At 32.6% G+C, this 13,520-nt stretch overlaps 5 protein-coding genes across 5 annotated transcripts; 3 read left to right on the forward strand and 2 right to left on the reverse strand.

Annotated features, from left to right (window-relative positions):
- Positions 1 to 516: 516 nt before the first annotated feature.
- On the forward strand, positions 517 to 3,630 carry cgd6_4030 (conserved hypothetical protein; the record flags this gene model as incomplete). Its single annotated transcript, XM_627737.1, has 1 exon — positions 517 to 3,630. The coding sequence occupies one exon, from the start codon at positions 517 to 519 to the stop codon at positions 3,628 to 3,630; it is 3,114 nt and encodes a 1,037-aa protein (XP_627737.1).
- Positions 3,631 to 3,683: 53 nt separating this feature from the next.
- On the reverse strand, positions 3,684 to 7,298 carry cgd6_4040 (cullin domain containing protein; the record flags this gene model as incomplete). The annotated part of the gene is made up of 1 exon (XM_627738.1): positions 3,684 to 7,298. One exon carries the CDS (start codon positions 7,296 to 7,298, stop codon positions 3,684 to 3,686), a length of 3,615 nt encoding a protein of 1,204 aa, XP_627738.1.
- Positions 7,299 to 7,848: 550 nt separating this feature from the next.
- On the forward strand, positions 7,849 to 10,251 carry cgd6_4050 (uncharacterized apicomplexan-specific protein; the record flags this gene model as incomplete). The annotated part of the gene is made up of 1 exon (XM_627739.1): positions 7,849 to 10,251. One exon carries the CDS (start codon positions 7,849 to 7,851, stop codon positions 10,249 to 10,251), a length of 2,403 nt encoding a protein of 800 aa, XP_627739.1.
- Positions 10,252 to 10,781: 530 nt separating this feature from the next.
- Positions 10,782 to 11,171, reverse strand: cgd6_4060 (hypothetical protein; the record flags this gene model as incomplete). The annotated part of the gene is made up of 1 exon (XM_627740.1): positions 10,782 to 11,171. The coding sequence occupies one exon, from the start codon at positions 11,169 to 11,171 to the stop codon at positions 10,782 to 10,784; it is 390 nt and encodes a 129-aa protein (XP_627740.1).
- Positions 11,172 to 11,442: 271 nt separating this feature from the next.
- cgd6_4070 (hypothetical protein) lies at positions 11,443 to 13,518 on the forward strand (the record flags this gene model as incomplete). Its single annotated transcript, XM_627741.1, has 1 exon — positions 11,443 to 13,518. One exon carries the CDS (start codon positions 11,443 to 11,445, stop codon positions 13,516 to 13,518), a length of 2,076 nt encoding a protein of 691 aa, XP_627741.1.
- Between the last annotated feature and the right edge of the window lie 2 nt (positions 13,519 to 13,520).

The following is a 13,520-nucleotide window of genomic DNA, read 5'->3' on the forward strand; positions in this document are numbered from 1 at the left end:
AATATGATCATGTTCAAAATTTTGTTTATTTATTTAATTGAATGCATGCATGCAATTATTTATTGAACTCCACGTGTGGCGCCAAACTTGGGTGCATGTAATTAGTTATAAAGAATGAAAAGTGGGTATATAAATAAATACACCCTGTTAAAAGTTGACTATTTGATTTCTTCTTTTAACAAGGTTATTTATATTATAATAAGGGAATATTTTTGTCAGTAAATTTACAATGTTAAGTACCTAATACTTGGAAAGAAATTTTGTAATCAAGACGTAAAAGAAGAAAAAAAAGTATTAATAATCATTTTAATAAAAAGGCACTTATCAAAGCCAAAATAAGAGTTTATAAAGCCATTTATATTGGATTCAAATATAATATTAAGTTTAAATGCAAGGTTTAAGAACAATAATATTGGAATACTTAAGTTAAAAGTAAATATTTCTTCTTTACAGTTTTTAAGACTTGAGTTAATCTTTTAATTGCTATTAGATTGGTAATTAGATTTAACTTAAGAGATGTCCAGTGAAAACGTAAAGACTGATAGTTTAAATCTAGGAAAGTCTATTCTATCACCGCAAAATCGTAATAGAACTTTATTATTGAAGAAAAATGTTCAAGATGAAGAAGCCGAGGGGAGTGGTGCAGAAGAAATTTCTCCAATTATTAAGGTAACTCCAGCAAAGTCTACAAGTAAGATGCAAACAACCCCAAAAAAAGGAGATAGTCCCGGGAAAAGTATGATTAAAGGTGAAACCCCAAAGTCTGGAATAAAAAAAGAACCTTCATTGGGAAAGAAGACAATTGTGGATATTACTAGCTCTGGGTTGCTTGGACTTTCAGGAAAGTTAAGAGAGAAGAAACAATCCGTTCCATTCAACTTGTTGAAAGGAACAACAAATTTAGAAGCTGGAAAGTCTGATGTAAACAAAAGTATCAAACCTCCAAACTCGCAAGGATCTGTATTACCTTTGACGAAAAATGCACAAAACTCTGCAAAAATTCTAAATATGGTGAATAAGATTAATGCTACAAAGGATTTAAGTCCTAATATTGTAGATTTTGATCCATTAAAATCCAGGCTTGTAAAGACTAGTAAAAATAACATAAATAATAGGTCTCATTTGTTTGGTCACGAGCCAGCAACCTATACCACAAATCCTCTCATAATTGAGGATTTGATTGATGAGCTGGAGGAGAAAGCCAAGAACTATTTTATTATGTTTTCAAAGGAGCGAAAAGAAAGAGAAAAATTGGAAAGGCAGTGTTATTGGATGCAGGAAGAAAATAAAACTTTACAAAATACTTTAAAGAATCAAATGACTACAATTCAAGGGCTTCAAAACAAAATTATTGACTTGAGAGGAAATCCAAATGTTATAACAGAAACTATTGAAAGAATAGATATGCTTTATACTCAATTAGATACTTTAATTCAAGCTTTCGCTGGTATATGTAGTTATATTACATTCAATGAGCCAACTGACAGACGTGAGATTATTGAGCTGGTTCTAGAGTATCTACATCCATGTAGAGGACTTGATTTGAGACTCAATTCATTATATGGATCAATTTATTACTTTAAGCTTGGAATCATCAAAGATTTACCTCCTCCTATACAACCACCAGAGAAGATTCCAGGATATGATGTTTGGCAGCCACCTCCACCACAAAAAGTTGATCAGAAGGATTCTGATAATTCAAGGCTTCAACCACATATGCAACAAGGTAATTCTTTATCAAAAGTTGCTGATAATTATATGAATGATGGACCAAGAGAAGGGGCTGCAAAGGCTTCTATGTCTGATAAAACTAACAAAGATGAACAGTCAATTCCAAAGATTTCAACACCTGTTGCATCAACCAAGCAGTCAGTTGTACCAACAAGCTCAACACAATTGACTGGAGATATTAATGTACCTTTATCAGGTTTTGAGATAAAGATTAAGTCAGTCCAAGGAATTGAACCAATTGGGGATGGTAAAGGTAAACTATCTTTTGTGGCTAGAATTGATAACGAGTCCTCAACTCAGTGCAAGAATAATCCAAAGAGAAGGTCATCTGAATATGAATACAAAATTAGTCATGCTGACAATAAAGGGTCAATTGAAAAGGAGATGATTCTAGAAATAGATACTTTACCTCCTAAATCTCCAGGATTAATACCTAGATTTACTATTGATATGTGGGATTCATCAATAACTTCCGGTCCAATTGGCCATGCTTCAAAGACATTTATTGATCCATACACATTACTTCCAGAACAGCCATGGGATGTAATGAAGGAAGATGGTGATAAGCCTTTAGCTACTTTGATAATTACAGTGGCTCCAAAACCAGGAAACTCAATGCTTCCAGCTGGTCGCTTTATAGTTGCTAAGGAATCAAAGAATAAACAGGACCCAACAGCTAAGAAGGAGAGTAAGTTATCTAGACTAAGCTTCAGAGGAGATAAGGAGAGCAAAGGATTAGATAAGATTAACTCAATGCTTAGACCAGCATTGAATATTGGAAAGAGGACAAAGAGTACTGGTAATTTGGACGATAAGGATGAGAAGAATGAAAAACTGAAAGAAGGCAAGGACTTAACAAAGTCAGTTGTAAAACCATTATCTATTAAGGAATCAACTTCGGTTCCTCCACCAGCCCCACCAGCCCCACCAGCCCCACCAGCCCCACCAGCCCCACCGGCTCCTCCGTCTCCACCTACTCTAAGCAAATCGGAAGCTCAAGAGAGTCCAAGCGTATTAAAATCATCACAAATAACAGTCAAAGAACCATCCAAAGCATCAGAAGGTGATACTAACATATTGAAGAAATCCATGATAAATCAGCAACCTCCAAAGGAAGATTTGAAGTCTTCTATTAAGGCTCCTCCAGTCCCAAAATCAGGCCCAGGCAATGAGAAGACTGAAGAGGAAAAATTAAAGAGCTCAGAGCCAATCATAAAAGAAAATGTAACAAAATCTAATTTGTTAGCTCCAAAGTCGGATTTAATAAAATCTGATTCACTAAAGAAATCAACAGAATTAGGAAAAAGTCAATTAGACTCAAAGTCTATGATTATTAAGAAGATGGGATCTGGGGCATTGGACTTAAGCAAAAAATCAATTTCAGCTCCAAAAACTGATGTAAAATCTTCAACATCAGAGAATACTGTATCTAAAGAAATCAGTGCTCCAACACCAATTAAGATTGTTCCAAAGATTATTCCAAAACCTGCTATTACTAAGGAACAACCCACAAACAATGCTCCGAAAGCCGTACAGGTTAATAACTTAGCTCCAGGAAAAGTAAAACAAATTACTCCTCCTGCAATTATTAAAAAGATTGACGTTAAACCAGCTGTTATTAAACCAAAGATAGCTACAGCAGCTCCTGTAATTAATATTAAGAAACCTGGAAGTCCTATCCAGATTAAGCCCAAAGGAATCGAACTAGGAAAACCTGCAGTTACAATTACTCCCAAATTTGCTGCAAGCCCTCCAAAGCCTGCCTCTGGAGCAGCAGCAGGCGGGGCCGCACCAGCTCAGCCAAAAGAAGATTTGAAGATTCTAGTAACCAAAGGAGCAGCAAATATATCTCCAAAAATTGTACCCAAAGTTAAGATCACGCCAAAAGTAAAAATGTAAATAATTACTTGTTAGCTAAAATATTAAAGAACAAACATATAATATTCTGAAGTCTAAGGTATATAATTATAGAAATGTTCATTTTCTGAATCAATCTCTATCAAATCTCTTTGTATTAAAGAATTCAAAATCTTCAAGATCTCTCCGTTGATTATCTTATTGTTCTGATGAATGCTATCAACGTTATCATCTTTATTTAAAGAAAACTCCTTCATTACTACTTGTATTAAATTAAGAAGTGATGACTTTTGTTTATGTTTTAAGAATTTCATTATTATGGCCTCTATACGGTACTTATTATTTTTAAACAAAGAAATGTAGTTATTACTCTTTAAGCTATCATAATCAAAGCTATATTGCTCCTCTCTTCCATTACATCCTTTTTCGTTTCTACTCATATTCTCATCCAAATAATCCTTTTCTTTATAAATATAGTCCAAACAAAAGTCTGAACTAAAGTCTATTGTATTCAAACCTGAAGCATAGTTCATCAAATATTCCTTTGATTGATCAAACTCTCCAGATCCTACATAATTTTTTATTATTGTATCAAAATTTATATTATACTCAATCTTTACATTATCTTTATTTTCCTCATGTAATATTAGAAGTGGCGGTAACTCCAATTCTTTTTCTTCTGCCACTTCTACCATTTCTCCTTCCAATCCCACTCTAGCCACCAAAAGTCTAATTGGATCAAATAGCCTACCAATATTGTCTTTAAGAGCTAAATATTGTTCTCTTCTTAATTCCACAAATATTTTCTCTTCATTAAAACATAATAATAATATTCCTTGCTGTAAAGTTAAAATCATCCTCAGACGTTGGCGCCCCAATGCATGCATGCAATAATCCATTATACAAGTACCCAAAAAATAAGACCAAGTCAAAGTTCTGGAGTAAATTTTAGTATAAAATTGTTGGTAAAGTTGCATTTCATTGTGGATATGTTGAATATCTATATTACCATTGTACTTGGAAAACAATTCACACTCCAAAAAATTCAATGGTAAACAACTTTCTTCATTTATAATACCGGTGTTTTTGGTGCCATCTTCTCCATTTTTATAATTTCTCAATGGCCAGTTTGTTGAAGATAACACAATTAAAGAGAATGGAACTTCATATTTGATATTTTTAAGAACAATTTCCTTCTCAAGCTCCTCATTTTCTTGAGATTTTTGGATTTCAGAAGGAACACCACTAGAAATTATAAAATCACCAACCTCGTCATTTTCAGCTAATCCTACATTATCCAAGGATGAACTCTCATACTTCATTTTAAGATCTTCTGATTTAAGCCAAAAGTGGATCTCTTCGCAAATTGTTGTAGATAAATTTTTTGTAATTCTCTTTTTTCTGTGAGAAAAATTACCAAATTCGATTTTAAGATTCTCATCTTTTCTTAAACAAGAAGATTCTGAATTAGCATCTTCAACAATCTTAACGCTTGGCGCCATTTGGTGCCCAATAGACTCCAATAGATAGAATTTAAAGATGGACTGACTGGCAAACCAGTCCTTAATTACAAAGTTTGATTTACTAATAAAAGTATAACCACATTCAGTGTAAAGTAACTTCATCAAATAGATCTCATAAATATCAACCTTGTTCATTAACATCTCTATATTACTTCCCAAAGCTGATGATAAACTCCAGCCAAGGTAATACTTAAGGATTTCTCCTTGATTACTTCCAAAACCAATTCTGTTGTTTGTAAAATAGTATACTATTCTTTGAGATAATAGCTGATGATAGTAATTCTGGAAATAATCCTTATAGTTACTGCATTTAAATAAATAAATAATGCTCTCAAAGTATTCTCTAGTCTTAATATCACTACTATTACTGGTTCCCTCTAGAGAATTCCCACTAGAGGAATTATTGACATTCCAACAAATTATGTCCAAATTAGCTCTAGAAAGTCTTTTTTGGGTACCACCAGATCTTAAATCTACATTTTCCCCTTTATGGAAGTTATAGCTTCTAACCAATATGTGGTGAATTAATATTGAAAATCCTCTCATTATCTCTTTGGCTAAGGTATCGTCACAATTCAAGATCTGTACCCAGGCCTCATTTATACACAAATTACGAATTTTCTCATCCTCAATAAAAGATCTCTTCCAGATCCTCTCAATCTTTAAATAAAACTCCAACAAACCTTTTATATTCTGCAAATAAGTCTCGAATATAGAGTTTGTCTTTCTGTGATCCTTCATTTCACTTGGATCTAAAAATCGATACTTGGGTAGTTGCTTAACTAAATCGAGACCTTGTTCAATTATACACTTCTCTAGCTCTTTTCTAAATAGTTGTTCTTTGTTCTTTCTTTTGAATACATTGAAAAGGAATGTCAAGATCTCAAATTCTTCATTTGAAACAAGTAACGTAAGGCAGCTAAGTCCTTGATTACTTTTGGAGTAGTGATGAATGATATCATCAGAAATCAAAACGTCTAAAATGTTCAGCTCCACGTTAAAGACAAATAAATCCCAGCTAGTTTCATAATCTTCGTTAAATTGATCAAAGCTGGATATATCTGTCGGAGAAGTGTCTCTAAATGCATTCAATGGGATCTTCTGATCTTGGTTGATCAGAGATAAAAGAGAGGTATCAAGCTTTGAACTTGAGCTTCCAAAATTACTGGTATAAAGCAAATCTCTATTATTATAAGTAACTAAAAGACTTCTCTCCAATTCTAAAGCTTCTCTGACAAAGTTGACAAAATCCTTAAAGCCTAAAGACTTCTTTTCTTCAAATATCTTCAAGTAATACCTTCTCAGAATCTCCAAGTAAAGTTTCTTCAGGTCTTGGTTTATAATTTGTAGTTCAACAAACATCTCAAAGATCTTTTTGAGCATAAAAAAAGGCTTTTCATATTTTCCTCCAACTGCTTCCTTTAATCTCTCAGTAACAGAAATTTGACTAGAGTAACTGAAGTCTCTAATTTCATTTATAGATATAAAAACCGATAGTAATAATCCCACTAATGAAATGGGTACTGATCCTATCATATAGGAATGACTAGTTGCAGGATGTATAGAAAGAATGATGGACTTTAGGAAAGAGTTGGCATTTTGAATAAAGCCAAGATACTCATTCTCCTTATTAGAAGCACTTATAGTTGCTCTATAACGCTTGTACATGCAGTCAAAAGTCAAATACACGTTGCATATGATTTGAGTGGATCTCTTATGATGACACCAAAACCTTGTGAACACATTCAAATAGTCACTTATTATTCCATTTTGGATCGACATCCTGAAGTCTTCCAGAGAGAACAGAGTATTATATATGAACTCAGAGAGCTCTAGACCTGTATTATCTTTTTGAATCCTATTCTGAATGGTTATAACCAATTCGTGTTGTTGGATCGTTTGGATATTACTAGTCCAAAGATCGAAATAATTCTTTTTAAAGGTATCATAAAGAAATTGGTATTGCCCACGGTTACAAAGATGAGTGATTAAACGACGAGTTCTTTCTAAATTGACTCTCTTAGAATCACAATCTCTACTGAGCTTCATTCTCTTAAAGGTATTGATTTTGCAAGATAAAGTTTCGTCATCATGATTGATTTCATATAGTTTCGCTAAAAAGAATTCTATTTCATTTTCAAATTCCTCCACCCCCCTCTGTATAATGCCTGGATTTTCCAAATGCATTGAATTTCAGTAATATGGCCAATTTTGAAAGAAAAAACCTCAAAAAATCCCAGTACAGATCGATTCCCTTGAACAGCTTGAATTTTAGAAGTTATAAAGCATATCCATCCTTATTAAGCTACTGAGGTTTCCAGTTTTTACAGAAATGCAGTTTTCTGTCAAGAAATGAAAATTCTGATAAAATTTTTTGAACACGTGTAATTAAAAAAATGACAATGTCAGGCGCCAAAGTTTCCCCACATAATAAAAAAAAAGCAATGCAGAAACAAAAAAAAAAGGAAAAAAAGGAAAGGATTACGAATATTAATAATAAAAGTGAAGGAGAAGATATTAAAATGCGGACGGGGTAGTTTTTAGATAGGAAGGCAAGGAATCTAGTAGTTTCTATTAGCTTTAATACATTGAAGAAGAGTGATAACCAAGATTCCCGGATAGATAGTAAGAAATCTCAGAGAAGGAATAAAGTAGAATTGAAAATTAGCCAAGAAAAAAGAACTGAATACTGAAATAGGTACATTTAAGAGAAGGATAAAAAGAATTCTTTGTGAAGATGGAGCAACTGGAGGTAGTAATAAAGAATAATACTCGACTAACTTTTTTCAGGTATATACAAATACTTGATAAAGGAGAATGGATTTACCATCCAGTAGAAAGGATTAGCTCAGGAATGATGACGTCATTTGTGTGTTCAAGTGCAACCTATCAAAGTATTTTTGGGTGCAACGTTGTATATTCTGTTATAGTGAACGGGTTGGAGTATTTCTTTATTTATAAGTATGAATCCCGTATAATAGGAGATTGTGAGGCTAATGCTTGGACTGGGGTTATTGAAGGAGATGACAAGTTTGTAGGATTTACAAGCAAGGCTGATGGAAACAGGAGTGAGATCTTTTACTTGGATAATACGAACGGATTGCAGCGATCTTGTAAGAGGTTAATGACTCATATTAATATTAGAGAGACTGAATTTGGTAACAAGTTATTGGATAGACTAGACTCAAAGGATTATAGAGAAAAGCATTCCAATCAATATAACTTTGATTTGAATAAGAGGTTGAATTCGAATTATTACGAGTGGGTAAAGAGACTAAGAACATTTCCTCGGTCTCTTTACATTAGAATTGTGAACTTGACAGATTTTGATTTAACTTTACAGCTCCCTGCAGCAAGTAAGAGCGATAGCGAAAAGTTCAAGAATAGGAGTTTGGGAAATTCGACCATTTCATCAGCAGTTACTCCCAGCATGCATATAGAAAGTCATAATGAAAATTTGATAACAAGAGGCCCATATTCTCCCTATTCTATGGAGAACTTAGTTTCGGGAGGACAGTGGATAGAATTTCCTCCAGAAAAGATTTATGCAAATAGCATAGTAGAGTTTGGTGCGAGCTGTGAATCTCTTTTTTCGGCAGATTTCAAGGCAAGTATTGTTTATAGAGTTTCTGGATATGCTGGTAAGGTTTTGTTTGGATGGGATTTCCCTGCTGGATTTACCCCAAGTCTCTCGTGTAAAGGTTTTCATGATCTTCATAATTTATCAATATCATCCCACTATGAGAATTTTAACGACGGGAATATATTATTTCATATAATAGATGAATCAAAACCTCCAAAGATACGTTTAATGTCAGTTAAGGCCATTTTCTCAGAGAATTTTTTGAGTATAATTTCTGAAAACAGCACTGGCGAGGAAAAGCTGAACTTGAATGAGAATATTTTGGACCAAATTTTTGGCAAGAATGATACTTTGACAGGGAAAAGTGGTTTGAATCTGGAAAGGAACTCCACAGTACAGAATGATGAAAAAAATATTGGTTCAAAAATATACAATAACCATGATTCTGATTTATACAATGTTATTGGAAAAGATGAGGAGTTTACGGACGGGGACTTGACCAGAGATATTTTGCCTTACTTTATTGAATACGTTAAACCAGAAAGAGTAATAAATTGCAAAGAAGGAAACATATTTCTTTATAATAGGATAGCTTTAGATAGTCCAAGAGTATTGTTTTCTTCTCTTCTTGCAAGCAGCAACATAAATATGCATCAAAAGTATTGTGGGAACATAGATTCAATTTCTCTTTTTATTGAATGGTCAATTGGATGTGAAATATTTAGGAAAATTTGGGGTCCAGATGAGAAACCAATTCTGGCATCAAGTAGTGCTGGAGGAATGAATGATTGGAATTCAATATTGAATTCCATATATTCTCGAATTTGCAGAAGAAACAGGTCAAAAGATAGAATTTACTTTTATGATGATGATGATGATGATAGACGAGAATCGATAGGAAAGAGCACTTATTCAAGAAAATTGTCCAGCTGTCAGATGAACTGCTTCTTTCTGGAAGATGAGGCCGAAGTGAATGAAGAAGACCAATCTAATTTTGAAATTGCTTTAACTGTTCAGCAACTACTCGCTCAGATACTTGCACCATATTTGGTTAAATATTTGAAATCTTCAACTATATCCAAAGGTGGAATGTCCTCAAATATTTCAAACTCCTCAAGATTTTCGAATGCTTCCACAGTTCTTCAAGGTCTTGTTGATAATGACCATATATGGAAATATTCAAAGATTAGAAATATCAAAGGAGTTAATAACTTTGAAGAGAGAGATAAGCAAGGTATTCTTGATTTTCAAGGAACCATAAGCTTTTTAATTTTACACTGGGATGACTTATTCTTTGAACTCTTTGAAAAAAAGTTAAGCAAGCTATCTTCATATTTCAAACACCAATTCAATTCAGATACTCTTTTGTGCATTATTCAGAGAGTAAGTTTGCTTTGGGAAAATAAGGATTTTGAGTTTTTTGAAGATTCCAATTTTCTTCTAGAATTTATAGATGCTGCAGCAGTCATTTGCAGAATTATTGAGAATGATGAAAACAGCCACGCATTGAACTGCTTGATTAAACTCCGTAATTCAATTAAAGTAAAGACTCCTTGATGAATTGTTAAATTACAATTCTATTCTTACATACTTTACCTCCAACAAACCTTTCCTTATAATTTAAATATATATTCTCTATCATTAGTTGTTATTTTATAATTTGTTTCTATATATTATTGTCCACATAATTATTTAAATTACGTGTTATATTCCTATACCGGTTATACCATCCACATGCACTTGCAAAAATTTGCATTGAAAGGAAAGTGCATGTGCATGTAGGCAGAGTTTGAAAGTTAAAAAAAAAAAAAATGAGTAAAATTTAGGAATTAGTAATGAATATAAATAAAGAAAGGTTAATGACATTAAATTTAATTAAAATGAAGTTGTCAGATAGAATAATAAATCAAATTAATTTTACTTTGGATTAATGGTACTTATTCTTTGCTTTTTGTTTTTGAGGAACTTGAATCTCCTAATAGAAATCAGAACAAACAGTTATAGAAGGATCAATAATGCAAATGTTAAAGATGAAAAAATAATAGAGAATATATTTAATCCATTTAAAATTATATTCTCTAATTAATTTATAAACTTACAGGTTCAGGGGTAAATACCCAATTAATGATTAATTTTCCAATTTTATAAATAATATAAATTGGGATTAGCAAAAAAATATACCAGAAATAGTTTGATACAACGGATAATATTGCAACCATAGAGTTTAAGATATATACATCTTGGTACATTGAATATCCAACTCCAACCTCTAAACGGGATTTAATGCTGGAGTACGTAAAAAAGTAAATGGAAGAAATTATTGCAAATCCAATGCCTGATTTTCCAATCAGTTTTGATGGGCTATATAGTCCTTTAAAAATGAAATGAATTGAAATACAAGAAATCATTATATAAAGGTAAATTGATGTGTATTTGGCAGCTTCTTTAGCTATTCTTTTTGCTGATTGTCCTGCCATACTTCAACTTTGCAAAAGTAATTAAAATATATCAAATAAAAGAGAACAAAAGTTAATTTATAAGCAAGTATTGCAATAATATTTAAATTATTTATTAAAAATATTATTGTTACAAATTTTGTTCTCAAAATTATTTAAAATAACTCCTGTTAAGATCCAAACTGAGCGCTGAAATATTTACATTGAAGTTTTTATATGAATTTTGGGATTAAAAATTAAATTTTTATTAAAAAAAAATCAACAAAAAGTACACAGCCTGCAGCTTTTGAATATGAGACTGGTCAGAGCAGTTAAACATATTGGCCAAAATGCAGAAAAGTTCAGGTTTGATCTAAGAGTTGAGAATCTTCATATTTTTCTACACGAACAGTGTGAAATTACTATTGATTGGATAAGAGGCCCAAAGAGGATTTCTGGAAAAGAAGCTGTATCATGCGTGAATGGAAGTATAATACATCCTTTCTACCAGCCAATGGTCTTGATTGCAACACTATTCCAAAAATCCTCTCAGAAACAAGGAAAAACTCAAGCAAATTCTGAAACATTCTTACCCAAGGATTCTAGACTTGTTATATACGGTAAATTTAAAGATAATCCCTTGGTTTCATTGATTGGAGAGGTCCCTTTAGAGCTTTCAAGCTTTGCAAACAGCTATAGACTAGCAGGTTATGAAACTTCTGAGCCGGTAAAAGTTGAAATTCCATTAATTAAATGCTCAGACCCAAATTCATATATTGAGATTTATATCTCATGTTCTTCTTTAGGCCAAGTTTCTGAGGGATTTGATGATACAGCTTCTATGATGTCCGGATTTACCACAGTTTATACCGAGATTTCTGACAATCCAATACAAAACTTAAATGAATTTAAAAATAACTTTGTTAGGGTTAATGAATTATCTTCTGTTCATAACAATGGAATTACTCAAAAAGAATTTCTTGGCAAACATTCTGATAAAAAAAAGGATAACAAATTATCATGTGAAAGTACATTAGGAATTCCAATGTTTTCAATCAAAGAAGATATTGAGGTTATTAATGAAACAGTTAGAGAGGCGGAAGAGTTAACCGAAACTGCTACTATTGTTGATGTTGAAGTTAATAATGAAAAGTTGGAATCTCAGATCCATGAGATTCGTCAGGGTAAAGATGAATCAGAAACAAAAAATAATGGATTAAGCCAAATTAATAATGAGGGTAGTCAAAGAGTTACTCCAAGTTATTACCCAAATCCAATGATTAAGATGCCAGGCCAATCCATGGAAAACTTTAAGGCACTTGATGTTGCTTCAGATCAGGGAATTGCAAAAGTTTCATCTCCTCAGTCATCAACATCTTATGAGATACTTACACAAAGGTTATACATGGAACAGGAGGAAAATAAAAGAAGGATTCATGAATATAACATGGAGATTAACTCTTTAAAACAACAACTACAGATATATTCAGAGCAGGAAAAGAGTTGGAAGCAGAGGGAAGCAGATTTGATGAATGAAATCATGATTTTGAGGAATACTGAGGACTTGAGTGATAAGCCTGACAATAAAAATGGTATTGAAAACAATAAATGCACAAAGGTTGTAGGCTTGGATGATTATTGCCTATTACAACAGGAAGTTAGTGAGCTTACTGGAATTAGAGATGAGTTGAGACGTCTAAGAGAATCCGATAGATTTAAATATGAAAAGTATATTGCACAATTAGAAAATCAAATTCAAGATATTACTAAACAACTTGAAGTTTATAAAAAGAATGGCCGAATTCAGGATGAAGTTGAGGAAGAAATCTTCTCCATTCCAAAGCATCCAACCTTTTTTGCTACTGCTAATAGTAATATTTCAGATTTTACTACAGTTAATAAGACTAATAAGTTGAATGCTTCTATTGGAGATGATGTTGCAACTGGAAATCATAGTATAGATATACCTGCGGATCATAACCAGAATTTGGAACGAGGTTCATCGAACCATAATCTCTCTTACGGATTTGAAGAAATTGAAAGAGAATTAATATCTACTAAGCTTGCCTTGGCACAGACAGAAACTAACTATCAAGTTGAAGTCAATAATTTGAGGAGTAGAATCGAAAAGCAAAGGAAGCAGCTACTTTCTTATAGTTCATATGTTGGCAATTTGGAAGTTATTAATGCTGATTTGAAATATGGAGCAAGAAAGCACAAGGATTTAAAGTCTCTAAATGAAGAGTTGGATGAAAGCTCTATTGAGAATCAAAATAAGCAGACCTTTATTAACTCACAGGACAGCGATGGTAGTAGCAAGACAAAGAGTGGGGGAAATATGAATACAATAAATTCGTATTGGAAGACTTTCAAGCAGAGAATAAGATGATT

The sequence above is a fragment of the Cryptosporidium parvum genome, chromosome 6, assembly GCF_000165345.1.
Source record: "Cryptosporidium parvum Iowa II chromosome 6, whole genome shotgun sequence".
NCBI lineage: Eukaryota > Apicomplexa > Conoidasida > Eucoccidiorida > Cryptosporidiidae > Cryptosporidium > Cryptosporidium parvum.